General features: G+C 35.5%; 5 protein-coding genes across 10 annotated transcripts in view; 2 read left to right on the top strand and 3 right to left on the bottom strand.

Annotated features, from left to right (window-relative positions):
• The window catches only part of LOC143218210 (arrestin domain-containing protein 17), a 34,772-nt gene extending 28,728 nt beyond the window's left edge, over positions 1 to 6,044 (bottom strand). Inside the window, exon 1 of the mRNA XM_076443273.1 lies at positions 6,026 to 6,044. The gene's annotated coding sequence lies outside the window, so the exon portion shown is untranslated. The remainder of the gene's footprint in view (positions 1 to 6,025) is intronic.
• LOC143218208 (SET domain-containing protein SmydA-8) lies at positions 511 to 10,463 on the top strand. Of its 6 annotated transcripts, none has more exons than XM_076443261.1 (14): positions 511 to 754; positions 1,396 to 1,683; positions 2,687 to 2,941; positions 3,193 to 3,447; positions 3,707 to 3,860; positions 4,155 to 4,305; positions 4,456 to 4,808; positions 4,893 to 4,993; positions 5,080 to 5,307; positions 5,525 to 9,155; positions 9,270 to 9,340; positions 9,418 to 9,644; positions 9,749 to 9,841; positions 9,971 to 10,463. In XM_076443261.1, exons 2-9 carry the CDS (start codon positions 1,543 to 1,545, stop codon positions 5,221 to 5,223), a joined length of 1,554 nt encoding a protein of 517 aa, XP_076299376.1. In that variant the 5' UTR covers positions 511 to 754; positions 1,396 to 1,542; the 3' UTR covers positions 5,224 to 5,307; positions 5,525 to 9,155; positions 9,270 to 9,340; positions 9,418 to 9,644; positions 9,749 to 9,841; positions 9,971 to 10,463. The 6 variants fall into 6 exon arrangements, with proteins under 6 accessions (XP_076299376.1, XP_076299375.1, XP_076299374.1 ...); XM_076443260.1 differs by having other exon boundaries at positions 511 to 1,683; positions 5,525 to 8,889; positions 9,035 to 9,155; XM_076443259.1 differs by having other exon boundaries at positions 511 to 1,683; positions 5,525 to 8,935; positions 9,035 to 9,155.
• LOC143218207 (uncharacterized) lies at positions 6,022 to 8,697 on the bottom strand. The gene is made up of 8 exons (XM_076443258.1): positions 8,427 to 8,697; positions 8,113 to 8,357; positions 7,824 to 8,050; positions 7,497 to 7,760; positions 7,234 to 7,425; positions 6,923 to 7,164; positions 6,218 to 6,529; positions 6,022 to 6,142 (listed from the first exon to the last, which is right to left on the bottom strand). The coding sequence occupies exons 1-8, from the start codon at positions 8,507 to 8,509 to the stop codon at positions 6,022 to 6,024; spliced, it is 1,686 nt and encodes a 561-aa protein (XP_076299373.1). The 5' UTR covers positions 8,510 to 8,697.
• Positions 10,464 to 11,389: 926 nt separating the features above from the next.
• LOC143217952 (transmembrane protein 26) lies at positions 11,390 to 15,672 on the top strand. Its single transcript, XM_076442714.1, has 6 exons — positions 11,390 to 11,914; positions 12,728 to 12,905; positions 12,982 to 13,389; positions 13,457 to 13,809; positions 13,898 to 14,248; positions 14,384 to 15,672. Exons 1-6 carry the CDS (start codon positions 11,721 to 11,723, stop codon positions 14,418 to 14,420), a joined length of 1,521 nt encoding a protein of 506 aa, XP_076298829.1. The 5' UTR covers positions 11,390 to 11,720; the 3' UTR covers positions 14,421 to 15,672.
• On the bottom strand, positions 14,059 to 18,185 carry LOC143217951 (uncharacterized). Its single transcript, XM_076442713.1, has 3 exons — positions 17,405 to 18,185; positions 16,715 to 17,012; positions 14,059 to 16,633 (listed from the first exon to the last, which is right to left on the bottom strand). The coding sequence occupies exons 1-3, from the start codon at positions 17,815 to 17,817 to the stop codon at positions 15,020 to 15,022; spliced, it is 2,325 nt and encodes a 774-aa protein (XP_076298828.1). The 5' UTR covers positions 17,818 to 18,185; the 3' UTR covers positions 14,059 to 15,019.
• Positions 18,186 to 18,236: the final 51 nt, after the last annotated feature.

Raw genomic sequence — 18,236 nt, 5'->3', positions numbered from 1 at the left:
CCAATGTCTAAAAAAAATGATTTTCTCCTTTTTAGTGCATTCTAATATAGCGTGGTTTTTAAACAGTTTTTTTAAATATATTTTTGTTCTGATTAAAATGACACTAAACGCGATATAATTTGAACTGTATTTACGTGAGCTGTCCTTTTCTACGTTCGGCGCAGTTGGTAAGGTCACAAAAAAATATAGTAGCCCTACACGATCTATGTCGCAGCACGGACATATACAGTGACAAATAAAATAAAAGAAACAATGTGTAGATAATTGCTACTACCAATTCTGCGCGACACCACATATTCCTATCTATAAAATAAAAGCAACAATTTAGATAATTACTTAAACTCGCAGTTGCTACATAACACAAATGTATCATATATGGTTGTTAAATACACGCGATTAGGTACATAAGCGGGCATGCATTAGCATGTATTTGCTCTTGTCTATAAATAAACCCTATTCATGATATGAACTTCCTCCTCAGCAAACCGGTACCCGGTTAGTTACTGCTCACTTCTCTTTGAAAACGGACGATCGTCGGCTCGCATAATCGTGGTTTTTACGACACCGTGTGCTATGGAACGTTAACTGAGCAATTATCACGCCTACTAGTTATTCCGATTCACTTTGTCGTCGCGTTAACTACATCAAATCAGAAATATAATTTACTTTGTTGAAACCAATGTGTATCGTGAAATATCGGTTCAAATGAGATAATCGCACGCTCGAACGGAGCAATTTTTCTTTTCACAGATAAGTATGGAATATTCGAAATAACATTTTTCTTTTTCAACGTAGCGAGAGATCATTGGTAGTAACGTTTAAGAGAATAGAGACACGAGACAATTACATAAGATGAAACAGACTCGCATGTACTATAATGTACTGTAATCATGCAGTAGACTATATACGGCGCGTCTAAATATACAGCTCCGAATACAAAAGCGTAATTGTTCGAGCAAAAGTATAGTAAATTTTAGAATTTTCCTCGATTTCTTGAATATCGAGTTTGAAAAATCAACGAGCATGTGCTAATTATCACGAAATGTATATCTTTTGGATGCTTATATGTGGTTTTCGAAAAAATCTAATATCCAGTGGAACGCAAATATTTCTACTTCAAAGACGTTTATACTTTTACAATATTAATCACCGTTAATTAATTAAATAGTATTCTTCGGATACACTTCTGAATAAATTGTTATCCATTGTTATCAACACACAATAAATACCTGAAAACAATTTCTTTCTTCTATATAAGTGTTAACATGATTTTAACATCACCACTGTGTAATACCGATTAGAATTTTATAATGTAAATATGAAAACTTCGCAAATATAATTATATTCTATTTTCAATCAAATTAAATGATCTATTTGTTAAAATTATGTGAACAGATGTTCAAATAAATGGTTCGGAATTTGTTTCCGATGAAATGACAAATGATAATGAAAAAACAAACCACGACAGCAAGCTTGTAGACTGCATCCTTTCGGCGTCTATTTTCAAGAAAACAGGAAAATAAGCTTTTTGAAGATTCGATCATGGAATCTCAAAATGTTTGTGACATTTGTGGACAGTCTGCGACTCATAAGTGCAGTGCGTGTGAAAGTACTTATTACTGTAGCAAAGAACACCAGAAGAAGGATTGGAAGAAGCACGCTCAGATCTGTAAATCTTACAAGGTAAGATTATTATTCGGCGGTCAAGGGGCCCCCTTCGCGGTCAAAATAATAGAAACAATTTAAATTAAAAACTTAAGAAAACACAAATTATACAAAAATTCTTGGTACCTAAGTTAATGATTAAATCTCCTACAATGGGTGTACAAAGTATTCGTATACTTCGTACACCTTTTAAAAACTGCAACAACTTTTTTACAATTGTACCAAACGACCAGATTTTTTATAATCAATTAGAAGCATTGGTTCACGAAATGATATGCAAAAAAGATTTTCCAAAAATTATAATTTACAAGGTTACATGCAAAAATGTGAAAATTTAAAATATGTATATGTTTTGTAGATCTGTACTAGTTATACACATGCTGAAAATTTCATCAAAATCGCTTGACGCAGGAAAAAACGACACGCATTGAAAGATTCTGTGGATTTTAAGTAGAAATTGATCAAAAGTCATGTAAAACTACGATTTTTTCCATTTTTATCCGCTTGTAACTCGTGTGTATGTTAATCGATTTCGATGAAATTTTCAGCACGCGTATAACTAACATAGATCTACAAAACATATATTTTTAATTTTCACATTAAGAGCCGAAATAAAAAAGTTTTAAAAAATTCCTTTTTTATTTTTGCATGTAACCTTGCAAATTATAATTTTTGGAAAATCTTTCTTTCTCGCATATCACTTCGTAAACCAATGCTTCTAATTGATTATAAAAAATCAGGTGGTTTGGTACAATTATAAAAAAGTTAGTTTTTAAAAGGTGTACGAATACTTTGTACACCCCCTGTAAATGCCTCCACGTATATATATATATATATATATATATATATATATATATATATATATATATATATTTCTACGATCATCTGTAGAAATTTATATATATAATTTTTTTTCACCCGGTATATTTAAAAGATTCTGATTCGATGTTACAGCGTGCAAGGGGGTTAATTTTTAATTACTCTTGATATTTGAAATTCACCAGAAAATTTGTTTTCAAAGTTAGCAGAGAACCCGATTTTGGGCCGTCACTATGTGGCCACGAGGAACATCAAGGTAGGAGAGATTATTCTCAAAGATAATCAACCTCTGTTAGCCGGCCCCATGCACAATTCCGTTCCCGTGTGTCTGGGGTGTTTCACGGCGCTATATAAAGATAGTGCTATACCTTGCTCAAAATGCGGATGGCCTCTTTGTCCGAGCTGCAAACAGCATGGACTGGAATGTGATTTCACTTCTTCCCGCAGAAGTGAGAAGGTGACTATTACAGACAAAGTCAGACTTTGCATTGCATGAAATTTAAAATCGACACCATGTATATTGTTGTAGTATCAGTGTACAGACATAGGTATTGTTCATGAATTAAAAAAAAAAAAAGATCGCTTTTTTCCCATGTTTTTCATAACTTTCCTCAAATGGTACAATCGAAGTTCAATTAATTTACATATATGGATGTGTGTCATTATTCCATAATATGTACAATTTTAAATAGTATCATCACATTACAGGTATCGATCACCGAATTCGGTATTCCACACCCAAATTATCAATGCATAAACGTTATAAAAACATTGTCTATGAAACACGCCGATCCAGAAACTTATAACAAGTTATTATCCCTTGAAAGTCACACCGATGAAATTAATGAAAAGCAAAGTTTCACCTTCGAAGAGGCGCTGAAGATTGCGCGTTTCATCAAAAGATTTTTCAAAACGGACGATATAGCCGAAAACGAAATTACAAAAATCGTTGGTATCCTGCAGGTACAATTCTTAATAAAATATCATTGTTTCTATGTGATTGCTAACAAATTTTCAAATTAACAGTCTATTTATTGAAGGATTTGAAGAATCTATAGTACTATAGACCTATACACCAGTACTATAGCCGTGACTGAAAATAAATAGATAATACTGATAGCAATATAATACCCATAACGTTTCGTTTCGAACAAATAACAGTTCTTATTTGACTATCTAAAAAATTGCGAAAACGTAATTTGCGCTAATTACTACATTACAGGTTAACGGACACGAAGTTCCTCTTACAGAACCACCATACATTGCAGTTTACGAGCTAGCATCGTTAATTGAGCACAATTGCAAAGCAAATTGTTCGAAAAGCTTCACCGATGAAGGTGGATTAATTATTCACGCCGCGACACCTATATCAAAAGGTACATTAACATTATCTGAACGGTATAGTTATTGAAGTATCTTAAAATTTCGAGAACACAAATGACGTCTAAATAGATTCTATGCATCATTTGAAATAAAATTTAACTCTATCGTACCTACTTGAATCCCACTCTGTATATGGATACAGCTGACGAAAAATGTAAATAAGAAGTTCTACTCTCTTGGAAAACTGTAAAATTCATAATAATAATATAGATAAAACTAGCGCGATTTGTTTTTAATTTTGTTATCCTCTAAACAATTTTCTATATTGTTTACATTGTGAGTTTCAGGAGACCATCTTTCCATCTGCTACACAGACGCATTATGGGGTACTGCAAATAGGAAGCATCATCTCTTCCACACAAAATTCTTTTATTGCACCTGTGACAGATGCAGGGACCCTTCAGAGTTCGGCATAATGTTTAACGCCCTGAAGTGCAAGTAAGATATTATAGGTTTTTTATAACGTATATAATACCTTACATTCTTCTCTATATGTATATGTATTTATTACAAGGGAAAAAAGTTAAAATATATTAGATTTTTTTTCAAATTAATGGAAAATCTTCATAACTGTCAATTTATTTATAGGAGTTGTTATGGCTATGTCCTACCAAAAACTTTCCTCGGAACAGAACCCGAACCTTACATATGTGGAACATGTAAATTATCGATGAGCTGCGAAGAGGTAGAACAAATTTTAGAAAGGGTTGGCATAGACCTCTCAAACATGAAGAAAAATGACATCACTGCATGTAAAGGATTTTTGAAACGTTACAAGGAAGTTCTACATCGAAATCACTATTACAATGTCGACATTATGGTTGCTTTGGCTCAATTGATTGGACAACAGGGTGGACTAGACATGGTCAATGACTATCTTTTGGCCGAGAAGCTTGATTTATGCAAGAAGCTTGATAATCTACTTCAAATTATTGCACCTGGTAATTTATTGCTGCTAAAAATATATTCTTTTCCCCGAGAAGTACCATTGTTAATAATGTGTAAGTTAATATGTTATGTTTCAGCTGAAAATCGAATTCGAGGATTAATTCTTTTTGAAATGCACGCAGTCCTTGCAGAATTTAGTAAGAGACACGAGGAAGAGGACACTATATTTCTATTAACGGTAAACCTTTTACTATACTATACAAAAAGATTTTGATGAAATTAGGCAGTCTTATAGAACTCGAGATAATGTTGTCTTTCTTACAGGAATCAAAGAAGTGTTTACTTAGATCTTACGAGCTATTGAAATATGAACCTCAAGTTCTACCCGAAGGCAAAATAGCATACCAATCTAAGCACAATCTTCAAAAGACGAATGAAATTTTGAAATATTTTAATATAAAATCCTGAAACCATGAGCAATAGCCATCTGAAGATGGCTGAACAAACTTTTGTGCTATTCTTAAACGTTTGTTTCACATTGTTCTAGACAAGGTAATACAAAACAAGTAATTACAATCTCAAACTTCTTTTGTTTAGAAACAGCCAACAAAATAGCTTGTTGATAGAGCAGTTGAAATTTCACTTTTGTTAAATTTTCTTTCTACATGTGTTTTGCTATTTTATTAGTAAAAGTAATGTTGCATAATTGACCGCTTGTGTCTAAAATAGTTTCCAAATTATACATATTTCACATAACATTGCTTTCCAGGAGATTCATCGAAATTAGTGCGTGAGACACCGTATGTACATCCTAATACATCCTGAGGATTAGAGTACTTTTCTACCTGACTCCAACTACCAACAATTGCCAGCAAAATTGAAGGCTTTTTTTATGTGTGGAATTGAATAACATAAGGGCTGGTTAATAATTCGTTCTCTCTAATAGTATTCTAAGAAGTGTTTTGAATTTGTACCTCTGCGAACCTTGACCTCGTCATTAAAGGATGTAATACTTAAAAATTTAGAACATGTTAGAAAGCGTATGAAATTTATCACAAGTTAATGTTCTGTTTTATTGTGTACAGAGTGATTAGTACATTTTCCATGTTACCATTTTAATCTACACACATTCTTAACAGCCATAACTTGACATAAGTAGTGTACACTTTTCTCAACCTCATCCTTGGAGGATAATTAGTATAAATAAAATATTGTATTTTGAGCAGTGAACAGTGCATAAAATAAGTTATAAAATTTACAAAACACTTACTTAGACTTCTGAATTATATATAGCAGTAAATCATAACGTTCGACCCATTCTGCAAAGGTTGCATCATCCACACAATTCTCAATAACATTCATTGCTTTTTCAACTGTGTGATGCACCCTGCAAATATAATGTAAAATATATATTTATCACCGAAATACTATTGAAAAATATTCATTTCATTCGATTACTTACCAATCGTTTAATATTCTGTTAAATTCGTTAATTTCATCTTTCGTTTTTGCAGTTACAGTTTTTGATAGGCTTAACAGTTCAACTATATTACAATTATTTTCTGCGTGTTTTTCAGGCAATTGTGGTATATATACATCCTCTTCGGATTCGGAAAAATGGAATCTTTTATGAAAGAACATTAAAGAGAAGTTTTTGTAACATTCTATTAAAGAATATATTGGTGTGTGAACCATTGGAAAATAGTATACAATATTTGAAGTTTGAGAATTAGCAACCACGACAGAAGCTTCGGTAATACACATACTTTTGTGTCTGAAAATATTGAAAATAATACGCAAATCAAATTTAGAAATTTCACGTCATATACATAAAATACGAATATTCGCGCTATTACTAGCTAGCGTTTTTCCAGCAAATAATAAATATTGGAAAAAAATAAAATATTAAAAATGTTTCTTTCATTTTTGTTCTTGTACGACGTACGACCTTGAAGGTCATTGTGTCTTATGCGAATGAATTTGGCTTGACACACGCTTTCATATGATATAAAAAGTAGATAGCATTCCATTTAAAAAATTGATAATTTCTGAAAATGCCAAATTACATACTCTTTCATTTTTTGCTAATACTTATTTTTTGCAAGAAAAATACTAACTAGTAGTAGGCTAAATACCCAGTATAATAATGAAACGTTAATAATCGAACCTGTAAACTCCAACATCGCCTTTCAACTTAACTTTTCTCAAAGCATTAAGTTGCACATTATCACGGAATAAATCCAATTCCGTCTTTAAACAATTTTTCAAGCAGAAGTAGTCATAATAACTATTTCTTAATTCTAATATTTTCTGTAGTATTAAATTCATCTCGTTCTTTACTTTAATAATGTACTCCGGTAAAAATTTCAAATGAATTAATGATTGTTGTATACATTCTGTATGTGTTACCTGCAATCGATTTGTAATTAGTTATATATAATTAGTTATGTAGATAAGACTTTTAAAATGTTAACATACTATTTCCTGATCGATGTCTTGTATTTCCGAAATCAGTTCAGCTAAGTCAAATGCGATGGTACTGTTCTCGTTTAGATATTCTCGAATTTTGCTAACTTCATCACCTAAATGTTTTTGTTCAATTTCTAGTTTACAAACTTCCAATGCTAATGACAGCCATGTGATTACATCCGAACAATTGCCTGAACCTGTCTGAAATAGTAATTGATTTATGTTTGCATTGATCATTAGTAGCTAAGTGGATAATTCTTTCTAAAGCATACCTCAATTTTCTCTGTAAGTTCAAGAATACTTTGCTGATGATTATTTGCTTTTGTGTTATACCACAATTGCTTTCCGACCATAGAAATTTGTTGGCCATATATTATAGCAGTACCAAAATTTATATTCTTTTCACCTGTATCCACAAACTTTGTAGTTTCCATCTTCATTAATCTATCTACATTTTGCATTACATTTTGATTCAAGTGACACCATAGTGTAGGGACTTCAAAACAATTAAGATTGGCCGATACAGCTTCGCGTACCTAAAATTTCATTGCAGTTATTTACTTTCATTTCGTTTTAATACATTTCATTCATATACATACCTGTTGTTTGCTCGTTCCATCCCAAAAGCTTGCCACCACATTTAACATTTCTGTAAGCAGTATGGGATCTAAGTCTTTACGGGTACTAGGCATTAAATATTGACAAACTAATTTCATTTTCTTGTAATCTTCAATTTGTGTAACGGTTTGATCATATTTCATTTTCATTAAATTTTTTTTCATTCTTACTTCTGAACGCTTGGATCTAATGTCTCGTAACTTTTGCACTGAAACAATGATATTTCATGTATTTATTTGTTCATGTTAATATTTGCAATGCTAACTATACCTTTTTGTCTGACTGCAAAATCCAATTGCTTGTATTCTTCTTCTAATTTAGATATTTTGTTCTTGCTATCACTTTCTATAGACTTTAACTGTACCATGTTTCGCATGCACTGAATCAATTTATTAGGGGTTCCAGTTTTTAACTGATGCAATAATACATTTTTCCTTACTGTTTTGACTTTGTCGGCAGTAAATATAACATCAGCTAAATCATCCCATAGGAATGAAGCAGTACCCGCACACAATCTGAAATATAGTCTACATTATTTACTATGTATGTCAACTTTCTTAACAATACTAAAAATCTATACAAACATTTTTTTGACAGAATCATTGATAATTGTTTGTGGACACTGCAATTTATGAGTCCACGCAAACGGATCTGTCGATTTTTCCATACTTCTAAAACATGTGATAAATAAGCTTATTCGTAAATAAATATAATACAGCAATCGTACTTGAATATAAACAATTAACAAGTGTTTGGAAGTACTTTGGTATACACTATAACTAAGAGAAAATAATAAAACACAAACTACGGTATAACTATTTTAATGTTGTAAACTGTCAGAAATTCAAACAAGTTGATATGTATGTGTACAATCTTGACCATAGAATATTATAATACGTTGTACCACAGAGATAAGTCTATGGTAGAATTGGATGCCAGCGCTGCCCTTGGTTCGACCGGTGTACTGTATCCCCCGTACTCCTCTTCACCACCGTGGTCCTCAATACTTTGCCATGCGTTTGCGTCCCTTCAAGTCTTCAAGTAGCAGTATTGCGGTATTGCCGGTACCAACTAGCTGGTACTAGCGGCAGCGGTAGCGTAGCGCTTTCAATAGAGTTATCTAGGTGCACGGTAGTGCACCAGCCAAGTTCTTGCACTACTACCTTTTACACGAAACAATTTTTATTATTAGACGCCATTCAACGCCATTAGACGCCATCGACACCATATTATTTCGTAGCGTTCCGTGCAGTGCCGTGTTCGGGTGTTTACCAGTGTTTATTCTGGGTTTTGTGGTGTTTACAACTTATCAGGTATGTTACCATCTTTAACATTTAATATTAGAAATCAGAAAATATAATGGAACACAAAGCATTACAAGTAGCCTAACATTTATGTAATTTTGATTATAGTCCGTTTTATTACAGTTGATAACAATGGGTAAATGCGTATATTGCGGAAATTTGAGTAACAACAAAAAAAAGGCAACATTGCACAGGTTTGTACAGATAATATAATTTCTTTTCAATAGTACTAAATTGTTTTGTTTTATAATTCCCATATGATAAAACACAGATTTCCACGAGATGCAGCACTATGTAAACAGTGGGTCAAAATAATAGGTTGGGAAAATTGGATGCCTACAAATAGTAGTTTGTTGTGTTCAGATCACTTTTCTGAAAACTGTTTTAATGTGTATCGCAACAGGAAATATCTAAAACTGAGAGCTCTGCCAACTATTTTGACACCCCAGGAAATGTTTCAAGAACATAGCAATATTTTGGTAGAAAGTAATCATGGAAGTAAGGAACTGTGTCTTAATTGATTTATAATATATTAATGTAATTTAATATGTAATATATATATATATATATATATTAAATTAGTGTATGTACTTTGTTTTCAGATATTAATGAATCTATTGCAACAAGTAAAGAAGTTCCAGAAGCGGATATGTGTGTAGAGTCCATTGACTCTCCTACACGTGGCAGAGAGATTTGTATGTTCAAATTACTTCAAATAAGTTTCAATTACAGTATTTCGTTTAATCACGTATATTATTCGAGTGATAAAGTTCACAATTTTTTCCATAATATACCAATTTCTGTGACAATATTTTGCATTGCAGTTGATGAAGAGAGTTATCTCCAGTCAAGTACATTAACAATGAATGTAACAAAGTCCCAGCACACGCCAGTACATGAGAAGATACGTCATGACCACCACTATACGAACACCCCAAGGTGTACTCTGAAAAAATTAAAGAGTATACAGGAAAGACTACATTCTACCCAAAAGAGCAACCAAATCTTGAAGCGGCAAATAAAACGCCTAAAAGTAAAGGTACATTCCTTAAAGGAAGTAGCGAAAGGGTTGAAGGAAAAGAAGTTACTAGATTAATTAAATGTACAGAATGCCTTGCGGCATGCGGGGCAGTGAGTAGCAATATGCTCATTGATAAAAGCAATCATATCTCCTACATTGCGGCAATTACTTAAACGGATACCTAACCATTCCGTCGAATAATGTAGTACAAATTTGTTTAATAACAGAATCGCTCTTCCGCAAAGCCTGTCATGCAAATGTGTTTTATCAGTAATAAATTTATTTTAATATCATTATGAGTTTGGTTTCATTTAATGCTTCTCTTAAAACGTAAGAAATACACCTATTTATTTTTCCGTTATCTATAACAATAAAGTAAACAAAAATGTTTACAAATATTTTTAATTCAATTTTGCACTTTCTCTTCACTTTATTAATCATTCTTAGTTTCTTTTATATTACATTTATCTTATAATGTTTATTTTTGAAACTCGCGCTATTTCCCTTAATACACCGGTCGAACGCTTGGCGGCGCTGGCATTGAATTCTACGTCTCAGGCGACACTAGCGCCGTGGCAATGCGGGGAAGCGCATGTTGCCCCTACAAAAATTTGTGAATTGCTCCGGTTGGTAAATTTGACGAGAAGTTTGAACGTATTGCCGATATATGGCGCTGTACGTACGTTTATCAGGAGCAAATAATTCATGCCGGAATTTGCTCGATCTCTCGAACTCTGTTCAAGGCCTGAAAAAGGAAATAAAATTTAAATTATTTCCCGTTGAGATTTTTTAATATTCAATAGCTCAAATTAAGGCTGTAAAAATGTACATGGCAACATTTCAGTTGAAGAAAGAACATGTAGACATGGGGTCCAATGGTCCATTCCGTTGCACGCATAATGCGCATACACTGTATAGTGGTATAGTGTAGTATAAGAGTCTCTATGCATACACTATACAGTGTTGAATAAGTACAGCATTTGGCTGACTACAGATTACCCAAACCCCTTAATATGCCCCTGAAGCTATGCAATTTAATACTTTTCTTTTACGAAATAAAACTTGATTTCACGGTAATAAATTAGTATTGGAAAATTAACTATTGCTATGTAATTCATTATATTGTGTAAAATAAATTACGTAGTAGTAGAGCATATTCATTAAAGTAAGATAAATAAAATAATAGTTGCTGAAAGTTCTTATTATAATACGAACGTAAAATATATGGTACATACTGAGCCGCCAAATAAATATGTATTCCTTTATCGGACGACGCGTGCGCGGCGCTATTTGAAATCCAAACCCTAAGCGATCCAGGATAGTTTTGTTTCAGTTCAGACACAGTGAACCGCGTTGAAATTGCTGTGTCGCCGATACGTTTCCTAAAAAATGTAGTTTTCGAAAAAGTTCTACTAAAAACTATTATTTTTCTATCGTTAGAATTATTATCAAAAGAAGACGTTTGTTTAACGATAAACGAGTGTTGTGGCTTATCAAAAGTATATTAAGGAACACAGGGAAGATTTTTTATTATAAAACAGTGTAGTTCAACAATGGCAAAATTCTTAGCGACCGTCAAGGCGATCATCACGCGATTGGTTTTCGCTTCTCACGGTTTTATAGCCATTTGGCAAGTGACTACTTTTAAAAAGAATCCTCTTTTCTGGTATCTCAGCTGTCCGATCCTGCTACTGTTCCTCGAAGGCATTTTCACGCTTACTATAAAAGAGAACCAGGAATGGAAGTGGTAAATAACAAACATTTTTTTCTACCTAAACAGAGCAAAATAATAAAAAAGGGATGTACGTAATTTAAAATACAAGAAGAAAGTCCTATAAACAATGTAAATACTTTTATTCAAATACCAGAAAGACATCCTCAAAAATTCTTATAGGTAAAGTTAAATTGCAAATTTTTTCTAATATTTTTTGGAATCATCGTCTATGAGTATAGATAAGAATTGAACAAAATAAACGATGGGGTCGACAGACATGTAGGAGGGTCGACAGAGTAAAACAAGCCTACTTTCCCGAGCAAGGAAGGGTGTGTTGTTGTGGGACCATTTCGGTTTGACAGTCGGAAATTGGAGCATTAGTGACGGGAGTGGGACGAGACACAATCCACTATCACTCTCAGACACAGAAAAGGCTACGTGTAACAGTGACCTCTTTCTCTAATATCCTTTTCCATTCAAATCGTGTGATCGATTCGGTCGAGAATTCAGCAGAAATCCTGCACGAGCTTCTTGAAGGAAATTAATGCCACTCGATATTACTCTTGCCAATTGACTAGCGGCCACGAACCTTGCACACACAAACATTTTTAAAAAAATTAATACATCTTCAAAATAATACAATTAACGATATAGAACATTATCTCTTTAAAGAGATCTAGAGTTGTAAAATAATTATAAATCTGGTAGGACAAATTTAAAATAGTAGCAGAATAAACAAATCAGAGGAGATATCAACATAAAATTTTTAATCTTTCGAAATTGTTGAAGAAAGAAAAAGAATCCTAACCGGCTCCTGTGTCTTGCAATACTTCTTCCATTGCATAGGTTCTGTCCGTCCGTATTCCTGTATCTCAGCAGCGTGGTACCAGCAATATGGCTCTTGGAATTGGACAAGGTCGACAGAAGACTAAAAGCCTTTGAATCAAACGTGAACATATCCGAGAACCTGGATTTAACCAACCTGGCTGCAGAGGATCTGAAACACCTGGAGAAGGCGTTGGGTGTGAGTGGATCTCCAAATTCTACAAACAGAAAATCCACAGAAAAATTTCAAAACCTAGCTCTAACTAATTATTCAGGTGAACATAAATCTGCCAGACATCCAAATATCTACAGAAACGTGGGTCACTCTGATAGAGCAGTTCTTGATGCTTGTCCTGATTATCGGAAGATGGATGCTGCCAAAGGGTGACCTGACACGTGATCAACTCAGTCAATTATTGCTAGTTTACATAGGAACAGCTGCAGACATCATAGAGTTCTTTGACTCCTTCAAGGAGGACAGGATAGCACGTGAACCTGTGTTAGTATATCTGACGTTGGGAATATGGGCATGGTCCTTGATGCAGTTCACTGTTGTCCTGACTGCCACCAAGTCCAGGAAGTCCAGGCTGTCTTCAGGGAATGCTGTGAAGAAAAGGGTGCACAATGAAACCAGCTGTTGCAGCATCGACGTCTGGGGAATCGCTTTGAACATGCTTCTTCAGGTAGTCTCCGTAACTACCTTTCATTCTTACCATTCAGAAATGTTTGTAATTGCTGTTGTAATTTCAGGATGGTCCTTTCCTGGCATTCAGGCTGATCCTCATCATCCACTACCGTATCGTCAGCTACATGAACATCTTCTTCACTTGCAAGAACACTCTGGTGATACTTCTGCAGCTCTACAGGCTCTACGTGGTGCAGACAGAGAGCAAAAGCAAGCAGAAGAAGAAGCCTGTCGTGAGTAATATCAGCATCATATCGAGAGGAGACGTATACAGAGATGTTAGGGGCAAAAGGGTCTGTGAAGACAGAAAAAGGAAGAGAAGGAGGGATGTGGAGGCTAATTACTCGGAGAGCGAAGAGACCACTGAAGAGACAGACAAATTCGAGTCTTCTCCTAGGAGCATAGGTCACTCTAAAAGGTACTATATGATTGTTTCAACTCTTACAAGTCAATAACCAAAATTTGTATCAACTTCCTACACATTCTTCTTTCTTCAAATTGAATAGGAAGGCCAGACAAGATACTGGATACTCCACATCCAGTTCTCGCAACTCCGCAAAGCGCAACAAGTCCCAAAGGAACGAATATAAAAGAAGATCTGCGCACAGAGATGAGTCCAAGCATGAAGTTTCATCTGACGATGAGAGACACAAGAGGAGAACTGAGAGAAAGTCGTCTGAGAAGAGTGATAGAAAACATTCTGAAGGAATCAGGTCAAAGAGCAAGAACGATGATTCCAGTAAGAGTTCTAGCAAGAGCAGGAAGTGCAAGGAGAACAGCGAAGACCAGTCCACAACTGAAGAAATGGCTGGGAAGACTGTCAGCGAGGGAAGCGAATCTGAATCTGAAAAAAGGAGGTAAATTTACCATTAAACGCAGTGTGGGATTTATATATTAATTTTATTAATCTTGCCAGTAGAAAAATAAAATTTACATAACGTTAATAAAAATGTAACAACAGGTAAAAAACTATATATCTCGCGTCTCCACAGGCACACCCATCGAAGACGAAGACAGAACAGGGACTGACAACGAAGTCTCGGTATAGCTGCTCTACTGTGCGTCTATTCCGCGATTGTGGTTGTCAGCATGTTGTTCATACATGCAGCCATAAACGACGGCTTGGTCTTGACCACAATTGTGGAAGGATGATTTTACACTAACTCGAGTAAATTTACTTTCTCTATGTTCGATACAAGTGCCTACTTGTCTGAAAAATATATTCGAAGTACAAAGATGTGTGTATATTTAAGAGCACAATGTTGTAATATTATTTCTATGTCTTGTTTAAACGAGTTCAGAATACATCGAATAAAAACGATAATCTCTCTAATGAAACAAAATTAATGTATATTAATACTATTTTAATAGAACTACACCGTCTCTTAAACGAATTAAATTATTGCATACATTTGTACTATGATTCTGTTCTGACATCCTATGAAATAATAATTAATGCATAATCTTTTTCAACTTTTCTCAAATGCGATGATTAAAAAGGAATATAGGATTCAAAACAGTCCTTTGGCTTTGGTAAAGTTACAGGATCGTTAAGAATTGGAGTGAAGCAACATACTTCATAAAAATCCTCATTTCGTATACAGTTGGAGACTGTAGAACAAAGTTGCTCAGAGAGTCACATTCTTGCAGGTCTCCAGCCACTGTATGCTCTGAGCAGCGTCTAAACTATCGATATAGTACGCTAGATCATCCTGATGTGTCCCAGTAGCAGCACAATACAGCACAGCTGTATTCTCCAACAGTTCTTGCAAAGATTGAGTCTTTACTGTTGACGCATTCACCACAATCATCGGATTATTTTCTTTTTTCTCCAACTTAGTACTTTGAGACAGTTCAAGGTACTTAAAATTCTCAGGGTGTCTCTCTGGCGCAGGATCTACAGCTGCATGATCAATCTTGAATATCGACTGTCTGTTCGAAACAGCTACAGTTTTCCTTTCATTCTTCATGTCTTTCAGTTTCTCCACGGTCAAATGAAATCGCCGCCATTTTCCTTGAGGGAACTTTATGTTCATGTTCCTCATCAAGGAACTATCCTGAGCAGACTGCTTCAAGCTATTATTCTCTTTATTCTGGACCTCCTTCATCCGGATGTTTTTCAAATTCGCATAGAACCCCTGGTTCTCGATGGCTGGCTTCTTCGTACTGCTCTTATTATACTCTGACAAGATTTTAGCTATCTCTGAAGTGTCGCTAGCACACCAAGTCTTGTTCAGATTATCGGACATTACCTTGGCATTCACTTCTTTGGTAGTCGTTTCGTAAGGCAGCTTGTTCTCGCTAACATTCGGTTCTTTCGGTGCTAGAACCCTGTTCTGTTGCGAGTTATCGAGTAGATACTTCGTCACAGTGAACTCAACCTTGTTCCCACGTTTCACGGGAGGAAGCTGTTTCAAAATCATCTTCGAACTCTCTGACATCTCATCGCAGGGAATCGCGTTTTTGAACACTGAAGGTATATCGAACAGAGTTTCGTTACTGTCTTCTAGCTTTATCAGGTTCATGTTGCTAGGCAAAGGTCTCAAGATCTGAGCATCTTTCACTTCCGAAGTGTTAACAAGGACTAGAGGGTTATTGGAAGAGTGCATCAAATCTTGCATCTTCAGGTGTCCACTCTGAAGAGTTCTATGAGTGGTAAAGACAGCAGACTTCTGGGAATTAGCAACGTACACCTTCTGCGCTGGGAACAGTCGCGGTTTCGTCGCTTGATTTAAGGTCTTAGCACTCTGGGACATCATAGTCGCGGAGTAGCTGTTCGATAGCTTGTTCCTGTCCATCAGTTTCGGCAAGCTTTCCTGGTTACTGGTCGATGACTTGTATTTAACAGTAGATTCCACGATATTTCTTGTTAAAGATGGCTCTTTCAAAATTTCAGGCGACTTGTTCTCGGTTAATTTGTTTAACTTTCCCTCGACATTGGTCTTGTAACTGGGAGTCATCACTTGCGAACAGTAGCCCAGGACACAGTGGAAACTCTCGTGCATACAGGTCTTGAAAGACTTTGGTTTCTTACATGAAACAGGTGTCTTCGCATTTTTTAACATTAAGTTTTGAGCCATTTTCTTTTTTCTTTTTCGTTCCTTTTCACTAGAGGAAGGTAGGAAATCACAGCGAGGATCTACAGAGACCACTTCTATCTCAGGAGGATCGACTATCTCATGGTAACACAGACCATCCAAGCTGGTATAGTAACGACCCAAATATTCTGTGGCTAGGCCCACCTAAAAAGACAGAGAAGGGTTAATAAACGATGCTCTTTATGTTCTGTAAAGGACATAGGACAGAGAGTTGAAAAATCTTACCTGAGGATGAAAGACTGGTCTCTCATGCATACCATGCACTGGCCACTCTTTCCATTCCAATTCATCTCTCACTGTAGGCGCTTGATAAGTAGCTCCCACATTGTACATCTTCCTTGTGACGGACCGTGTGTTCATGTATGGCATCGTGGAGGATTTTCCTCGCTTAGCAGGCCCTAAATCGAAGAATGCCTCCTTCTTCTTCGCTGAAATCAATTGCTGTCTTGGCCTGGGAAATCCTTTGTCTGGATCCTTCTTCGTTACACGTATCGGATTCCTGCGAATTTCTCTGGTCCCACGGCTACAAAAGATTTTTATTAAAGAAGCAATTCTTAAATATCAGGTTCTTAAGATGTTCTAAATAACTGGAAGCAAATACTGTGACTCTTAAGGGGATAGACTCGTTTCCAGAATTGCAAGGGTGATAAGGCAAAGATAAGGTTTTCAGTAGTCAAAAGCGCTAGATAAAATATCAATCTAGACCACTGTCTTCCTCGAAAGTCCTATTTTTACGTTTACAAGGCGTAATTTATGCTTCTGAATAATGCAAGTTACGCCTACTGACTACTGAAAAACCCCATCTTTGCATTACAGAGAAATGAGAAGCCTTGCAATCCTGGAAACGCGAGGAAGGAAAGATGTAAAGGAAAGATGTAAATATTTGTGTTTTCCGATGTTCATAAAATTTCTTACGTTCTCCTCGTGACTCGATGAACGCGTCTAACTTTCGTGGGCGCGCCATAAGTGGATTCTCCGCTGCTGGTCTCTGTGGAGTCCTTCACATAATCGCTATCGTCCTTGTATTTTCGGTCCTGTTTGTAGGCAAACGTTGCTGCAGACACTTTCTGCGGTATTTCGATCCCTTTGTAATGAACAGACTCCGAGGGCAACGGATCCGAGTCTAATCGCTTCCGGAGAGTCATTTTCTGATCATTACCGATCTCGGTGACTCGATGTTGGTTCTGCAAGCGATGTTTCATCAGACCCGATTTGTTAGGCTGTTTGTGTGCCAGTGCTCTGTCATTTTCTTTTCCTATCACTGCAATCACGCTCACATCGTCGTCCTCCTTGTGCTCTATCAAATTCATCCTCGTTGAATTGTCCATTGGATTCTTCTCGGCAGCCGAACATCCGGTTATGGCGTCGCTGAAGAATTTATTCCTACACCAAGGATCACACGGGATTCGCCGTGGTTGATGGACAGAATGATTGTGTATCGATGATTAATTGTAGTTGTAATGTATTAATGTTAATTGAGATGATTAAATATAGGTTTTGGTTACAGGTGATCGTATTGTGGGTTAGATTTCCATGCTTTTGTTTCTATTTAGCGGCTGAACAGGAATGGCGGCGTCATCTACCGATTTTTCCTTCGATCACACCGCCATTGCTTTGTTTAGGGAGTGCTGCACCTTGCACCCCAACTGCAGTTGAAATAATAAATAATTTTACTAAACTAAATTTTAGATAATTTTACTAAACTAAATTTTAGATAATTTTACTAAACTAAATTTTAGATTATTTT

This window comes from Lasioglossum baleicum, chromosome 18 (assembly GCF_051020765.1).
Source record: "Lasioglossum baleicum chromosome 18, iyLasBale1, whole genome shotgun sequence".
Lineage (NCBI taxonomy): Eukaryota > Metazoa > Arthropoda > Insecta > Hymenoptera > Halictidae > Lasioglossum > Lasioglossum baleicum.
The sequence above is the reverse complement of the archived record's forward strand: the minus strand, read 5'-3'. Positions and strand labels throughout refer to the sequence as shown.

Excerpts from the sequence above, each read along its gene's own strand:
- LOC143218208 (XM_076443261.1), top strand. The coding sequence starts at position 1,543 with ATGGAATCTCAAAATGTTTGTGACATTTGTGGACAGTCTGCGACTCAT. Across the intron at positions 4,306-4,455 it reads TTTAACGCCCTGAAGTGCAA|GAGTTGTTATGGCTATGTCC; the intron begins GTAAGATATTAT and ends ATTTATTTATAG. Across the intron at positions 4,994-5,079 it reads ACACTATATTTCTATTAACG|GAATCAAAGAAGTGTTTACT; the intron begins GTAAACCTTTTA and ends TCTTTCTTACAG.
- LOC143218207 (XM_076443258.1), bottom strand. The coding sequence starts at position 8,509 with ATGGAAAAATCGACAGATCCGTTTGCGTGGACTCATAAATTGCAGTGT. Across the intron at positions 7,426-7,496 it reads AACTTACAGAGAAAATTGAG|ACAGGTTCAGGCAATTGTTC; the intron begins GTATGCTTTAGA and ends TTACTATTTCAG. Across the intron at positions 6,530-6,922 it reads GGCGATGTTGGAGTTTACAG|ACACAAAAGTATGTGTATTA; the intron begins GTTCGATTATTA and ends CAATATTTTCAG.
- LOC143217952 (XM_076442714.1), top strand. The coding sequence starts at position 11,721 with ATGGCAAAATTCTTAGCGACCGTCAAGGCGATCATCACGCGATTGGTT. Across the intron at positions 12,906-12,981 it reads ACCTGGAGAAGGCGTTGGGT|GTGAACATAAATCTGCCAGA; the intron begins GTGAGTGGATCT and ends CTAATTATTCAG. Across the intron at positions 13,810-13,897 it reads AGCATAGGTCACTCTAAAAG|GAAGGCCAGACAAGATACTG; the intron begins GTACTATATGAT and ends CAAATTGAATAG.
- LOC143217951 (XM_076442713.1), bottom strand. The coding sequence starts at position 17,817 with ATGGACAATTCAACGAGGATGAATTTGATAGAGCACAAGGAGGACGAC. Across the intron at positions 17,013-17,404 it reads CATCGAGTCACGAGGAGAAC|CCGTGGGACCAGAGAAATTC; the intron begins GTAAGAAATTTT and ends AATCTTTTGTAG. Across the intron at positions 16,634-16,714 it reads GACCAGTCTTTCATCCTCAG|GTGGGCCTAGCCACAGAATA; the intron begins GTAAGATTTTTC and ends CTGTCTTTTTAG.